At 41.9% G+C, this 13,850-nt stretch overlaps 1 protein-coding gene across 3 annotated transcripts in view; it reads left to right on the forward strand.

The window, feature by feature from the left end:
* NELL1 (neural EGFL like 1) overlaps positions 1-13,850 on the forward strand; it is a 485,858-nt gene that overhangs the window by 45,877 nt on the left and 426,131 nt on the right. For all 3 annotated transcript variants that reach the window (XM_063437855.1, XM_063437857.1, XM_063437856.1), the window contains exon 2: positions 12,892-13,020. In XM_063437855.1, the coding sequence (XP_063293925.1) occupies positions 12,892-13,020 (129 nt within the window). The remainder of the gene's footprint in view (positions 1-12,891; positions 13,021-13,850) is intronic.

Raw genomic sequence — 13,850 nt, forward strand, 5'->3', positions numbered from 1 at the left:
ATATTTATCCCTTTGCACAATATGCTTATTAGGTATTATTCGTTTTGTTTTGTACGGATTGTATCACTACCGAAATGCAGAGTTTTTACATTTTATTAACCATTGTAGGAAAGAACATGCTAGTTTGACTAGTTAGAGGAAATGTAATCTTATAGTTCTTATAATTATTCCAGTTGAGATAAAAGTACTTTTTTTTTCTTTATACAAAACCAGAACCAGCCATTTTCAAATATACATTGTAACCTTCTGATCTACTGCATGTATCTAAAAATCTAACACTGGCGTAGATTTGAGACTTATAGGGTTATTCAATCTATTCCTAAAAAAAACCTAATTGGAATGAATCTCCAATTCTCTATTTTTACTGCTGAACTATTTCAGCTCATGGATGTTATACTCCGTGTCCTGAACCTACTTGTACAGCATACATCAAATTACACATTTTGTATTATTACAGATAGGGTATAGATTGTGCTGATCAAGAGGTCTTAGCTGTTATGCATAATATACAGACATGTGAATGTATGTACAGAGACATAGACACACACCCAGGACTAGGATTTTTAGTTACACAGGCGAAGATGCATTTTGGTGCCCCCCACCCTCGTTCAAAATAAGGTTCATACAAACACAGAAATAATCATACAGACATACAGACACAGACAGAGACATACATGCAGGCATATAGACATCATGGCGGCGGGCACCTGGTCGCAGGGATGTGACCCCTGCGACCGCGGTATGTACGCCAGTGCATGCAGATGCACACACAATTAAAGGACCACTACAGACACCCAGATCACATCAGCTCAATGAAGTGGTCTGGGTGTCAGGTCCCTCTAGTTTTAACCCTGCAGCTGAAAACATAGCAGTTTCAGAGAAACTGCTATGTTTCACCGAGGGTTAATCCAGCCTCTAGTGGATGTCTCACTGACAGCCGCTAGAGGAGCTTCCGCTATTCTAAAACACTGAACGTCCATAGGAAAGCATTGAGTAATGCTTTCCTATGGGCGGTTTGAATGCATGCGCGGCAAGAGCATTCGGAGCTGAGAGGCGGAGGGATCCCCAGCGCCAAGGGAGTCCGGCGCTAGAGAAAGGTAAGTGCTGAAGACACACACACACTCTCACGAACAGATGCATACACACCAGCTAACAGACACACACATTTACTGACAGACACACTCAGCGACAGACATACATACACACTCACTTACAAAACATACACTCTCACTGACAAACACACACTCACTAACAGACATCAAACAGACTCACTAATACACACACAAACACACTCAGTAAGAGACACACAGTAACACACTTACTGACACTCACTAGCAGACACACTCACTGACACTCACTAGCAGACACACTCACTGACACTCACTAGCAGACACACTAGCAGACACACACTGACGCTCACTAGCAGACACACTAGCAGACACACACTGACACTCACTAGCAGACACACTAGCAGACACACACTGACACTCACTAGCAGACACACACTGACACTCACTAGCAGACACACACACTGACACTAGCAGACACACTCACTGACACTAGCAGACACACTCACTGACACTAGCAGACACACTCACTGACACTAGCAGACACACACACTGACACTCACTAGCAGACACTCATTGACACTCACTGACACTCACTAGCAGACACACACACTGACACTCACTAGCAGACACACACACTGACACTCACTAGCAGACACACACACTGACACTCACTAGCAGACACACTCACTGACACTCACTAGCAGACACACACACTGACACTCACTAGCAGACACACACACTGACACTCACTAGCAGACACACACACTGACACTCACTAGCAGACACACACACACACACACACACTAACACTAACACATGTTGTTTTTTTTTTTAATTTAATCCCCCAGCCTCCTTACCTTTTTGGAGTGCTGAAGGGATTCCCTGGGGTCCAGTGGGCCTGCTGGGCTCCTGGGCTCCTTGGCTGGCTGGCTCCCTGGCTGGCTGGCTCCCTTGGTGGCTGTCTCCCTTGGTGGCTGGCTGGCTGTCTGTCTCCCGGGCTGGCTGTCTCCCGGGCTGGCGGGCGGGCGCGAGGGAGCACTCTCCCATGTGTGCTTCCTCTTCAGCTCCCTCGCGCACCGCGTAGGGATGCCGGCGCCGGAAGATGACGTCATCTTCCGGCTCCGGTATCAGTATGCGGCGCGCGAGGGAGCTGAAGAGGAAGCACACATGGGAGAGTGCTCCCTCGCGCGCCCGCAGAACCGGGCGCTCGGCCACGCTACAAAAGGTCGTCGGTTGGAGGGGAGCGCAGTGCGCTTCCCTCCTTCCGGTCAGCCTGATTTTGCGCCCCCAGGGCCGGTGCGCCCTAAGGCGGCCGCCTGGGCCGCCTTATGGTAGCGCCGGCCCTGCACACACCCACAAAAAAGAACACACGTAAATGCATGTTCATAATAAACACACACATTCATAAAAACATGGCGGTAGACATGAACATAGAAACTTGGCACAACACTAAAACATAAAGAAATACACAGACGGGCACATATTCACATCCTGGTATACATTCAAAATGTAAACATTTGTAAATACACATAAACATATAAAAACACACACACACAATACATACAGAGTTGGACACAGGCTAACAGAAAGTTACACTTATATACACACACATATAGGCACATACAGATTTACAGATTTACATAAACGTGCCACAAACCCACACAAACAGAGACTCACATGTTGACACACACAAACACACACACAGCCCAACATAAACCAGGACTAAGAGTGTTTATTGTCTGATAAATACTATGTATCCGAGGTATTAAATATTTAGGTAATAACACATTGTATTAACTCTGGTGGAAACACCAGAGACAAGGTATTAAAAGTGACATACCTTGAATTTCTCTAAATGCTAACTTTCAAACCCATTGTTCTCAATGGAGTGAGAGCTATTCATAAAAAAATAAAACAACAGGAGCCAGGAATAGGTCTTTGAAAGACTCCAAGGGAGCTGCTGAAAGGAAATAAAAAGAGTCGCCGGGAGGAATGAAACCTATTGATGATGCGAGAAATGCCCAGAACTGCGTTCAAAGCTTTCAGGAAAATAGGAGGATAAATGCTGGGATCAAACAATGAATGAAGGAGAAAAGTACACATTTAACTAACTCATTGCTGGCTGCGGCTCTGTGCTTTATTCTGGAAAACAAGCCTTGGTTCGACTCTTAGTGAAAACGTATCTGTAAAATATCCACCGTTTGCATTTTCTTCCCTCCTCTTACTCAGCATCACTTTAGAGGTAATGAGAGCAGGTGTATCTAATTAACCAACCATCTACATGTAATTAAGCAAAAGTAAAACGTAACACATCTGCGTTAAATCTAAACTATTTTGGCTGGGGGTGACAAATCTTATCAAAAATTATTTATTTTGAGAACAATTTTGTGCACGATGTTGAGATGTTGCCACCGGCTTAACAAAAGCCCTTACTAGCCAAAACATTTTCAGTTCCAGTACTGATGGTGCAATAAGCTACCCGATTTAATCATTATCGACAGGTTAAAGACTGCCGACAGGCATTAACTATACAAATGTAATCACAATCCCGGTGTTCTGACATATTACCTTTATCATTTCATAAAAAAAGGCCCCATATTTTTACATTGAGTGATTACAATCCTGTGTATGTATGTGGGGCAGGGTGCATGTCTGTGCCAGGCTGTGCGTGCCTGTGTGTGGCAGTGTGTGTATCTGTATATGTATGTGTGTGTGTACTGTGCGCATCAGTGTGGCAGTGTATATATATATATATATATATATATATATATTTATGATAAAAATATGCATTTAAAGTCAGCAATACACAAAAATACACCCTGACTTCACACACGCACACACAACACCCCTTTCCATACAAACAACTGTGCAAGGACTGACAAATGGTATATCCTCTGCTGGCAAACCATTATGGGACTGCTCTTTATAGGGCCCAAGACTGTTTTGCACTGAGCCCCTCTCTTCATTAATTCTGCCACTACTTCTTAACTATTCCCTTTCAGGTACTACCATAAAAGCAGAGGGTCCACCTACGCAAAAACAGCAAAGATCGAGCAAGTGACAGGGACTTTTTAAAGCAACCACAATTGAAGATTGAATAACGCTCTAAATAAAACAGTTGTATCACTAACCGTAGAAGCTGGTGGGGCAGTACTCCAATAGTTTTTGTTTGTTAATGAACTCTCTTGGCATGTCGAGGACTAATGATAAGTGGGTGTTACAAAGGAACTTGTGTCTATCATGATTAGTACTGCAGTTTCCTCCCTCCCACCTCACCCTTAATGATGGCTGGTAATATTGCCAAGCAGCTGAATATGCCATGATTTGGAGAATTTTTGGACACCTCAGACATACCTAGTCTGCTCTTTCAGGTATTTTAGAGAGACACACACACACTCTCTGTTTCAGTGCATTAAAGGAACATTTTATTCACTACAGCGCCAACATTTCAGTTTGATTTATAAACTATCACTAGGAAATATCATTCACGTTTATTCGTCTCAGGCAATTATAATCCCCAAGAGAGAACGTATCCGTGTAACCATGGCAATGATAAATAGCTTTCCACAACCCTAACAATAAAATGCAATACCTTAGAAAAAGATAATAGAAAAATAAACAAAAGTGAAAAAAAGGACTGGAGCAATTAAGAGAAATGAAAGCATAAAACGTGTTCACAAGCAGCGTATTAGTAACCCATACCGCCATGGACAAAGACCAACTATCAAAAAGCAGTGTGAACTAAAATCACTAAATCACTACATCTTACAAGGTATTGGGTATACTGGAAATTGCAGAATGGTATTGAATGGTCTACAGTGTTACTACCACAGACGTGTGCAAGGGGTGTGCCCAACATTCTAATTCCAAACTGCCATCCCCTTTCTTCTTGACCCTAATGCATTTCTTTAATTTTGTATTGGTTTAGTTTTGCCTATTACAAGATTAAAATACCACTATAGTGCTTAATGTCAAGCATGTATTCCTAAAGCCATAGTGTGCTCCTACCTATGGTTCCACCCCCCTTGGAGGGGTTTAAAAGATAAGATATATTTACCTGACATCACATGGTCTCTGTGCCTGCGCTCGGTCTCCTTGGCTGAGATCATCAGTCATAGGTAAACATTGGGAGGCTTGTGTGCATGCGCGACAGAACACCAATTAGATGCTGCTGTATGATACTCATTTAACCGATAACCAGTTTAACTCTGTTATAGCTGCATAAGCGACTCTAGAGGTTGATATCCTGAAATCCACTAGAAGCATGTTAACCCTGCATTGAAGACATTGGAGTTCCTACAAAACAGCAATATTTCCAGTTGCAGGTTTAAACAGAAAGGGATATAGAGATGACGAGATCTTAAAGCCTATAGAGTCCCTTTAAAGATAAAATCATGAAAATCATCAGCCTGGTGCCAGGAACAACATAGGGATCCGGACTAACGTTAGCAAGGACAGAGAATAGTCAGGTATGAGCCGAGGTCAAGGAAGCCGGAAAACAGGTAAGCGAATAACACAAGCTGAGTAAAAGGGAAGGAGAACACAAAATAGGTAAACCAGAGCCAAGTCAATATCCAAATAACCAAACACTATAGGGAACACAAGCTTGAACCACAACAGTGCAATGATTCAGGACAAGTGATCCCTTTTTATAGTGTGGCTCTTTAATTGAAAGCCACGCCCCCAAACAGTTTGATTTCTAGCATTCTGGCGGGCCATGACGTCATCTACGTCATTCCGTTGATGCACATGCGCGGTGTCATAAAAAGGGGTGGAGTTTAGCGGCCAGCATCAGAACTGGGGGGAAAGAGACAGAGTACGATCCACCTCCTGGGGGAGCAGGTTATTGCTAAAGGAAACATAATTTTATGCCTTTTTAAAAATAAATAAAAATAATAAATATTTATAAGTTTGTCTAGTTGGACATAAGTAATGTTTAGTTGGACATTTTAAACAGAATTACATTAAATTTTAGTATCGTTGATTCATAAAACTAAATAATTATGCATTATGAATGAATTCTCAACAGCTGTTCACTTTTTATTAAAAAAAACAATGATCCTAAGTGGTCACGATGCCTGTAGTCTATATATGCAATGTTTCACTTTGAAACTCTGCATATACAGAGTTGAACCCCTCTGCTTCTGGAGGTATAACTCCACCTCTTGCAGCGTTGTCTGGGCAACATGAGTTCTGGGCAGGGTAATGTAAATTCTGTGCATATTCCTATGCACAGAATTTTATCAATTGGCTGAGAGCAGTCAGCTGATGCTTTCAGCAAATAAATGGCCAGTGGGATCGACTTCTGGCTTCTGCAGCTCCTGATCGAGGTAATAGGGCAAAACCATTGCAGCAATGGAAAATGGGGCCAGGGTACTCCTTAAATTATAGCCACTACTGCAGGCTGTGTTATGTTTGGAGTAACCCTTTAAATAAACAAACAATCAAACCCCATGTTGCTTACCTTAGGACTATTCCCCATGCACAACTATGGTTAATCTTTAAAAGGGAAATAATTATTAATAAGTTCCTTCTACACAGATCTGGCAGTTTAGCCTGAAATATCACGATTGTTTTCTTGCCCAGAAGTGTATACACTAAATAGTATACCTGCTGTAAAATTATGTATCTTTTTTATTTTGTGTTTTGCGTTTTTCCTTTTTTTAGCTTGGCATTCAGAGAAACTCCACATTTTTTGTATTATAATAACAGCCTAGTAATAGTAAATGTCAGTAGGTAGGTAGATCGAGACATTATAGAAATAAGGCTATGCCGAATGATGGTGTGATCAATAGTAAACAGCACAATAGTACTGTAGATTCATATGTAACTCGGTGCAAAGACAGTGCTGCGCTTAAATGTAAGGCTTAAAACAGAGAAAAACAGCATAACGTGTCTTTTGCATTTTATTTTTTTTACAATTCTTTATTTTTGTTGTGCAAAGGTTTGACAGGCAAGCGTTTCATGCCACAACAGTAAAAACAAACATTTCAAGAAGCAAAAGACTGTGGCATATAATAAAACTGCACATTTTTAGGTAATAAACAGGCAGCTACAAATAATGTCAGGCAATAAGAGAACGGTAAGAGTGGTCAAAACCAGGGCTCGAGTCCTGCAGGAACGCGTGGGAACGGCGTTCCTGCACTTTTTTTTAGAGCAGGAACGCCGTTCCCGTTTATGGTCCTGCAGGCACTCAGGGGGCGGCAAAAAATGCCGCCCCCAAATGCCCCTGTGTTTCCCCTGTCATGGGGGGCCCAAGAGGTGGCCTAATGGCCACCTGATGGACCTCCCCGGCCGGCTCTTGTCTCTCTCTGTCAGACGCGGCGAGGGAGCTGTGTCCTCTCTGCTCCCTCTCGCCGCGCCGTTTGCTGATGCTGGGAGCCGGAATATGACGTAATTTCCGGCTCCCGGCATCAGCAGACAGCCCGCGCGGCGAGAGGGAGCAGAGAGGACACAGCTCCCTCGCCGCGTCTGACAGAGAGAGACAAGAGCCGGCCGCACTGAAGCCCCACTGGACCCCAGGGACAGGTCCACGCCAGCTCTCCAGGTAGGAAGGCTGGGTGGACATTTTTAAATTTAAAAAAAAAAAATACAAATAATTTTTGTGTATGTATGTGTCTGTGAGTGTATGTGTGTGTGTGTCTGGGAGTGTGTGTATGTGTCTGTGAGTGTATGTGTGTATGTGTCTGTGAGTGTATGTGTGTGTATGTGTCTGGGAGTGTGTCTGTGTGTATGTGTGTATGTGTGTGTCTGGGAGTGTGTGTGTGTCTGTGAGTGTATGTGTGTGTGTCTGGGAGTGTGTGTGTGTCTGTGAATGTATGTGTGTGTGTCTGTGTGTGTGTGTGTCTGTATGTCTGTGTGTGTATGCGTATGTATGTGTGTCTGTGAGTGTGTGTGTGTGTCTGGGTGTGTGTGTGTCTGTGAGTGGATGTGTGTGTGTATGTGTCTGTGGGTGTGTGTATGTGTCTGGGAGTGCGTGTGTGTCTGGGAGTGTGTGTCTGTGAGTGTATGTGTATGTGAGTGTGTGTGTGTGTGTGTGTCTGAGTGTATGTATGTATGTGTGTGTGTGTACCTGTGTGTGTGTCTGTGAGTCTGTGTGTGTGTGTGCACCTGAGTGTGTGTGTACGTGTTTATATATGCATGCAAGTTTAGTTTTTTTCTGGTGGTGGGGTGAGGGTGGAACTCGAGTGAGTTCCCACACTTTATTCCCCAGGACTTGACCCCTGGTCAAAACATACTATGTAGGCCGACATTAGTTTGGGCACAAAGCAGATAATAGTGTATCACGTTAAACTGTAGCGATTTCTGTGGCTAAGTGGCTGCTAGGTGCTGTTCTTGGTGTAAGGGCATTGAGAAATATACCTTAAGATGATGGGTATCCTTGCATGCCCTCTACAAGCTAAGACATTTCTGCGGTAGCAGGGGAATGTCTGCTAAGTAAGCTGACATGGTCTATACTGTTGCACTGCCTTAAAGATGGATTATAAAGGTGTATATTAAGGTGACTATGAGCTATTCGCAAGGCAGGTTTAACTGATGAGGGGTAAAATTTTGTTAATATTATATTAGATCAGCTCTGGGCTGCGTCCATGTTGGGAGACATTTAGAGGGAGAGAGAGTATGCCAGGAGGTTAATTGCCTTATACAATGTCAGACATGGGGCATGATATGCCATGAGGACAGACTTAGTTTTGGATTGCTCAGCCAATGTCTAATTGTGATGGGCTGGCAACCCTGGGGGTCATGAGTCCACCTTTCTGCATGTACGGACGCCACAAGCCCTAAAGTTATGTGCGCTCCTTTTGCCGTGTCCACCGGCAAGTAGCAGAGTCGATTAGCTGGACCATGGCCTCTAGGCCTTCTCGGCTCTTGTGAGTGGTGCTGCCCGGTGTGACCCTCTTACGGCAGGGCAGTATGCAAGTGTGGATTCGTCCCCCTCCAGAGCGCCGCACGGTGGAGCAGCTGCTGTACGGTAAGGAAGGTTTCCGGCGATGTGGTGCTGCTTTACGTCCTGATGTCTGGAGAGACCGCTAGTAAGTCAGCCGGCGGGATTGGCGCTTCTCCATACAGGGCCCCGGCCTTATGCTGCCTCGGTGAGATGCTGCTTCTGCTTCATTTAACAGTGTGGCTGGTGAGTTAAAGACTGTGGGTCTGCGTTCTAGGTGCCTCCAGAAGTCTTGACAGATCCTATTGAACCTGGCCTGAAAGCCCTCTCTCCTGGTCTGCAGGCTCACTTGAGGATATGGCTTGGCGGCCATCTTGGTTTCGGCATGCAGTGTTCGTTCCAGCCGGATACTCCCCTGCTGCAGGTTTGAAGGTTTCTCCAATGGGGACCGGGATGACCCCCATCGGTCCGGGGGGGGGGGGGGATGCGAAAAGTAGCTGTCTCTCCCAGCCATTAGTCCACCTGTCATGCTAGGCCACATGTGTGGAGTATGGTGAATCTCGACAAAAAGGCACGGGTCCGCTATCCACAAGCCCCACTCGATGCAACAATGCGCCACTGTTATATTGGTCTGTAAAAAACATGGTTATGGAGAATAATAGTCGCTTATAAGCTTAGTTGTGCCAGAGCTCTCTGCAAGCACGTCTGGCCGGCTCCTATTTTTTGCATTTTTTTATGTATTTTTGAAATAACGCTTTACATAGCGTTTATTTTCCCCCTATAGATTCCCTTTAAATATGTTAAACACCTTCATTAATCCCTCCCCAGTATTCCAGTTATTTATTTGATCTGTTGTAGGTGATTGCCTATGACCTGACTAATATGTTCCTGTTGTAACCACAGGGGGTACAATAAAATGGCTTGAGAACTAAATATGGCCTCCCGATCCACTGCCTGAGCAGATCTCATATTTTTTCATGCAAAGTAATTTAGATTAAACAGAGCCGAGTTTAGTGGTGTGCAGTAAAACGAAAAATTAGCTTCAACTTTTGCTCTTATTCCCTTTCAAGCCAGAACCAACCAGCTTCTACTAATAGTGAGGACTTACACATGATTAATTAGGAGGAATAATGATCATGGCATGGTATATAATGTAGATTTCTCATAAATACATTGGTTGCCAAGTTATGAGTTTTCTTAACCTCTTTAGGACAGGTAACAGCCTATGCCATGATGATAATATGTTCATTTTCTAAAATGGAACTTTCCACTCAATGAATTACTGCGTAGCTAGAGAGTGATAAAAAGAACATTTCACAGTAGCGTAACATCTTCAGGGACTAGATTATCAGCACAGCACAGTGTAGCATCTGGCCCACAAGGGGTTAGGTTATCTAACCCATGCCCTGCATTGTTATTGAAAGAGAGAACTGCCATTTAACGCAGAGTTTCGGTGCCAGGGATGCTCAGGATTCGAACAACATGCTTTGTACAAAGAGCTCCGGTGACTTTGAAAAATTATTGCAAAGATAATCGATCTTGGGATTTTGATTTCTCATCTGATAACAATGTAATGAATCCAACGATGGCTTCAGCTGTATCAATACAAACATCAATAATTTGTTCATTTTAAGGAACCTGCAGGAAAATTAATATTCGAAGAATATATCTGTGCATAATAGAGGGGCTTCATATGGGATTCATCCATTAAACCGTGAACTGGGGCAAATTGACCAAGGAACTGCAAAGTTTAGCTTAAATTGAAATATTTTCCTGTTTGACTACATTTCAGTTTACTACATTTTAACCTACAATTTGCTGTTTTCTTGACGATTCTTGGCTATTCACAGTTTAACACTAAGCCCATAGCATTGTGGGTTTTTGGTGTGTGTTGTGGTGGTGGTACACAGGCTAGAATTTATTTACCCTAGAATTTATTTACCCTAGAATTTATTTATCCTCCAATGGAAAAAGTAAAACTTTATGTATTGAGCAAATCAATGTATTATTGAGCAGTAATTAGTTCTCCCAATCTGAAGAGGAAATGATGTTCAGATAACATTCATTTAAATGCAACATTGCAAGTACCATAAGATTTTATAGGAATATATTTATGGATTTACATAAAGTATTCAGATTTCTTTAATTAATAATGACGTATATGAACTTATACAGCTAATTCTATCCTTTTTTAAATGAGTTAAGACTTTTTTGGTGATAGAATCGTGTTTCCGTCGTGTTTATGGATGTGTAAGCAACACATAAATAAATGTATGGGTATAAACAAGGCTCATAATTCCTGCTAGTTCACTAGCCATTGGCAAGTGAAAATTCAGTCATGATGTGTGGAAATTTATGGACCCCCACTCCCTGTGATACCAGGCACTCTATGAAGGCAGCAGAGTGCATTATAACATGGCTGCAGAACTGATATCTACAGCCACGAGGAAGGGTTACGCCAGGCATAAAGAATCGTAATGCATTCAGAATAGGTAAGTAGCTATGGACTCACAAACCAAAACATCATTCTCCGCCTTCTCTCATTCACCAGGCAGTCACTGTGACTGTGGCAGGAGCGATTCTTTTTTTAAATCACAACTCTGCACTATACGGGTTAAACAGCAGAGTAGGGCACGGGCTGTTTAAAAATCGGCAGCGTTATCAGCACAATGCAGATAGTGTATTAAAGAGTTCCACAATTTGCATAGTTCCCAGACAGGCCTAGAGATTTGTAGGTGAGAGAGATCTCAAATAAGTTCCTCTCTACACTTAAGGGAACACTATATGCGAAAACAACTTAATTTTAATTAAGTTGTCTTGAGGGCTGGAGTCCCGAGATGTCTTCCTACCATGGGGCGTTTTTAAATCATCTACAGGAGGATTTAAACCATTTTTAAATCATCTACAGGAAGAAACAAAGACGAGGTGAAGTTGAACTCACATAATTCAGAGCTAGTCTGGGCTCACTAAGGGAATCTTAAGTGGTCTAATATAATTGGAATATTTCATTCTGATAAATGTATATTTTCCAGTTTTTTTTTAGATGATGAACAATAGCATATGCATAAAATGAAGACAAAATAATATATATTTTGGTAAACTGTTAAAAAAACTTGTGATATACACACTTTCTTTTTACATTTTTAGACAGAAAGTCTAGTTATTTATTTATAAAACAACTATTTTTTATAGGTTTTAATGCCAAATAGTTGTTAAAGAATCCTCAAATGTGTTCTTCTCACAATATTTTGATCTAAACATAGAAATCAGTTGTAATCTCGACATAACTCCTGGCTGAGTGGATAAGCACCACTTACATTTCCAGATTCCTTTTTTATTAAAAAAAACTAATCTGATTTCCATCATATATTCCTTTTCATATGACGCAACATTGTATTGGCTTAGAAGATGCCCACATTCTTTGTGAATGTGAATCACTCAAGCTGTGAGCTTGTGTTTTATAATTAGGTCATGACACATCTATATATCTTACAGATGCTCAACGCAGCTATTTTGGGACTGAGTTTTATCACAAGGGAATCTTTATATTATGGCACCTCCTGTTGATCAGATTGGTTATAAAGAGACTTTGTTATATTGACATGAAATAAAAATTGCCATGTAAAGATAATGGAAATGCACTCAATCCTTTGTGGTGGAATCCTGGGTGCAATCATGGATCAGCCCCACTACCAAAGGGACAAAATATCAAATTCAAATGTAGAAAATAATCCATGCACTCCAAGATATTCCAATAAATAGGCAATTTTATTGGACCCAAGCACTAAAAAACAAAGTTTCGACCTCTTAGGGCCTTGAAATAAAAATTGGTCATTGCCCAGATTGATCCAATCTCTGTTGAACTGTAGAGGTTAATTTAACACAAATGTGGGTAATATGAAAACATTAACATGTGTCTTTTGTTTTTGTCCATAGTGGTTGGATTTGGAACAGACCCCGATTTACAAATTGATATAATAACGGAACTGGATATTGTAAATACCACAAGGGGCGTAACGCAGGTCACTGGATTGCACAATGGGAGTAAAGCATTTTTATTTCACGGTAAGTCTGCAAATACCATGTTTTGAATTTTTTTCCAACAGAAAAGTATACATAGCTCAGAGTTGCTTGCAGCCCATATAACTGCCTGTTATTTTTTTTTAAGGAAGTGAAAGGTCCGGAATTGACATCAAAATTGAAACAAATACTGTTTCTTCTATATGTTTACATTTTTTTTAGTAAGAGCTCCTGGTCTTGGAACTGGTAAATACCCTTTGAAAGAAAGAACTGGTGTGAGGTTGTTAATTAAAGGAACACTAAAGAGTTAGGAATACAAATGTGTTTTTCTAATGCTATTGTGCCCTGGCGGCCCCCCCTTTAGGGAGTAAAGAAGGTATTATTTTTACCTTTTCTTCCTTGCAGCATCGGTCTCCAAGCTGGTGCCCCACCTCATTGACTGACATCATTGAGAATGATGGTCTCAGCCAATTCAATGCTTGTCCATCGGAAAGCATTGGAAGGCTCGTGCACATGTGCGGCAAAATGCTGGCCGTTCAGATGGTCTGTATGAGAACATCTGCTAGTGGCTGTCTGAATGATAGCAACTAGAGGCTTTTAAACCCGGCAATGAAAACACTGGCATTCTGCAGAACTCTTATCTCAGCAGTGGTATAATAAGGTATAAACATGGTGTATGGTTAGTCCAAGAGATGGTAAATCTGTGCATTTGTTTTTGAGTGTGGCCCTCTTTGCATTGACTTATAGATGGATCAGTTCTAAACCCAATTTAAGATTAAATGAACAAGTATATTTACATTGTTTGTCTGCTTCCTGGACCGCCCTGGGTAAGATGTACATGCATTAGATAATTATTGTGTCATTACTTATAGCCA

Source organism: Pelobates fuscus, chromosome 12 (assembly GCF_036172605.1).
Source record: "Pelobates fuscus isolate aPelFus1 chromosome 12, aPelFus1.pri, whole genome shotgun sequence".
Lineage (NCBI taxonomy): Eukaryota > Metazoa > Chordata > Amphibia > Anura > Pelobatidae > Pelobates > Pelobates fuscus.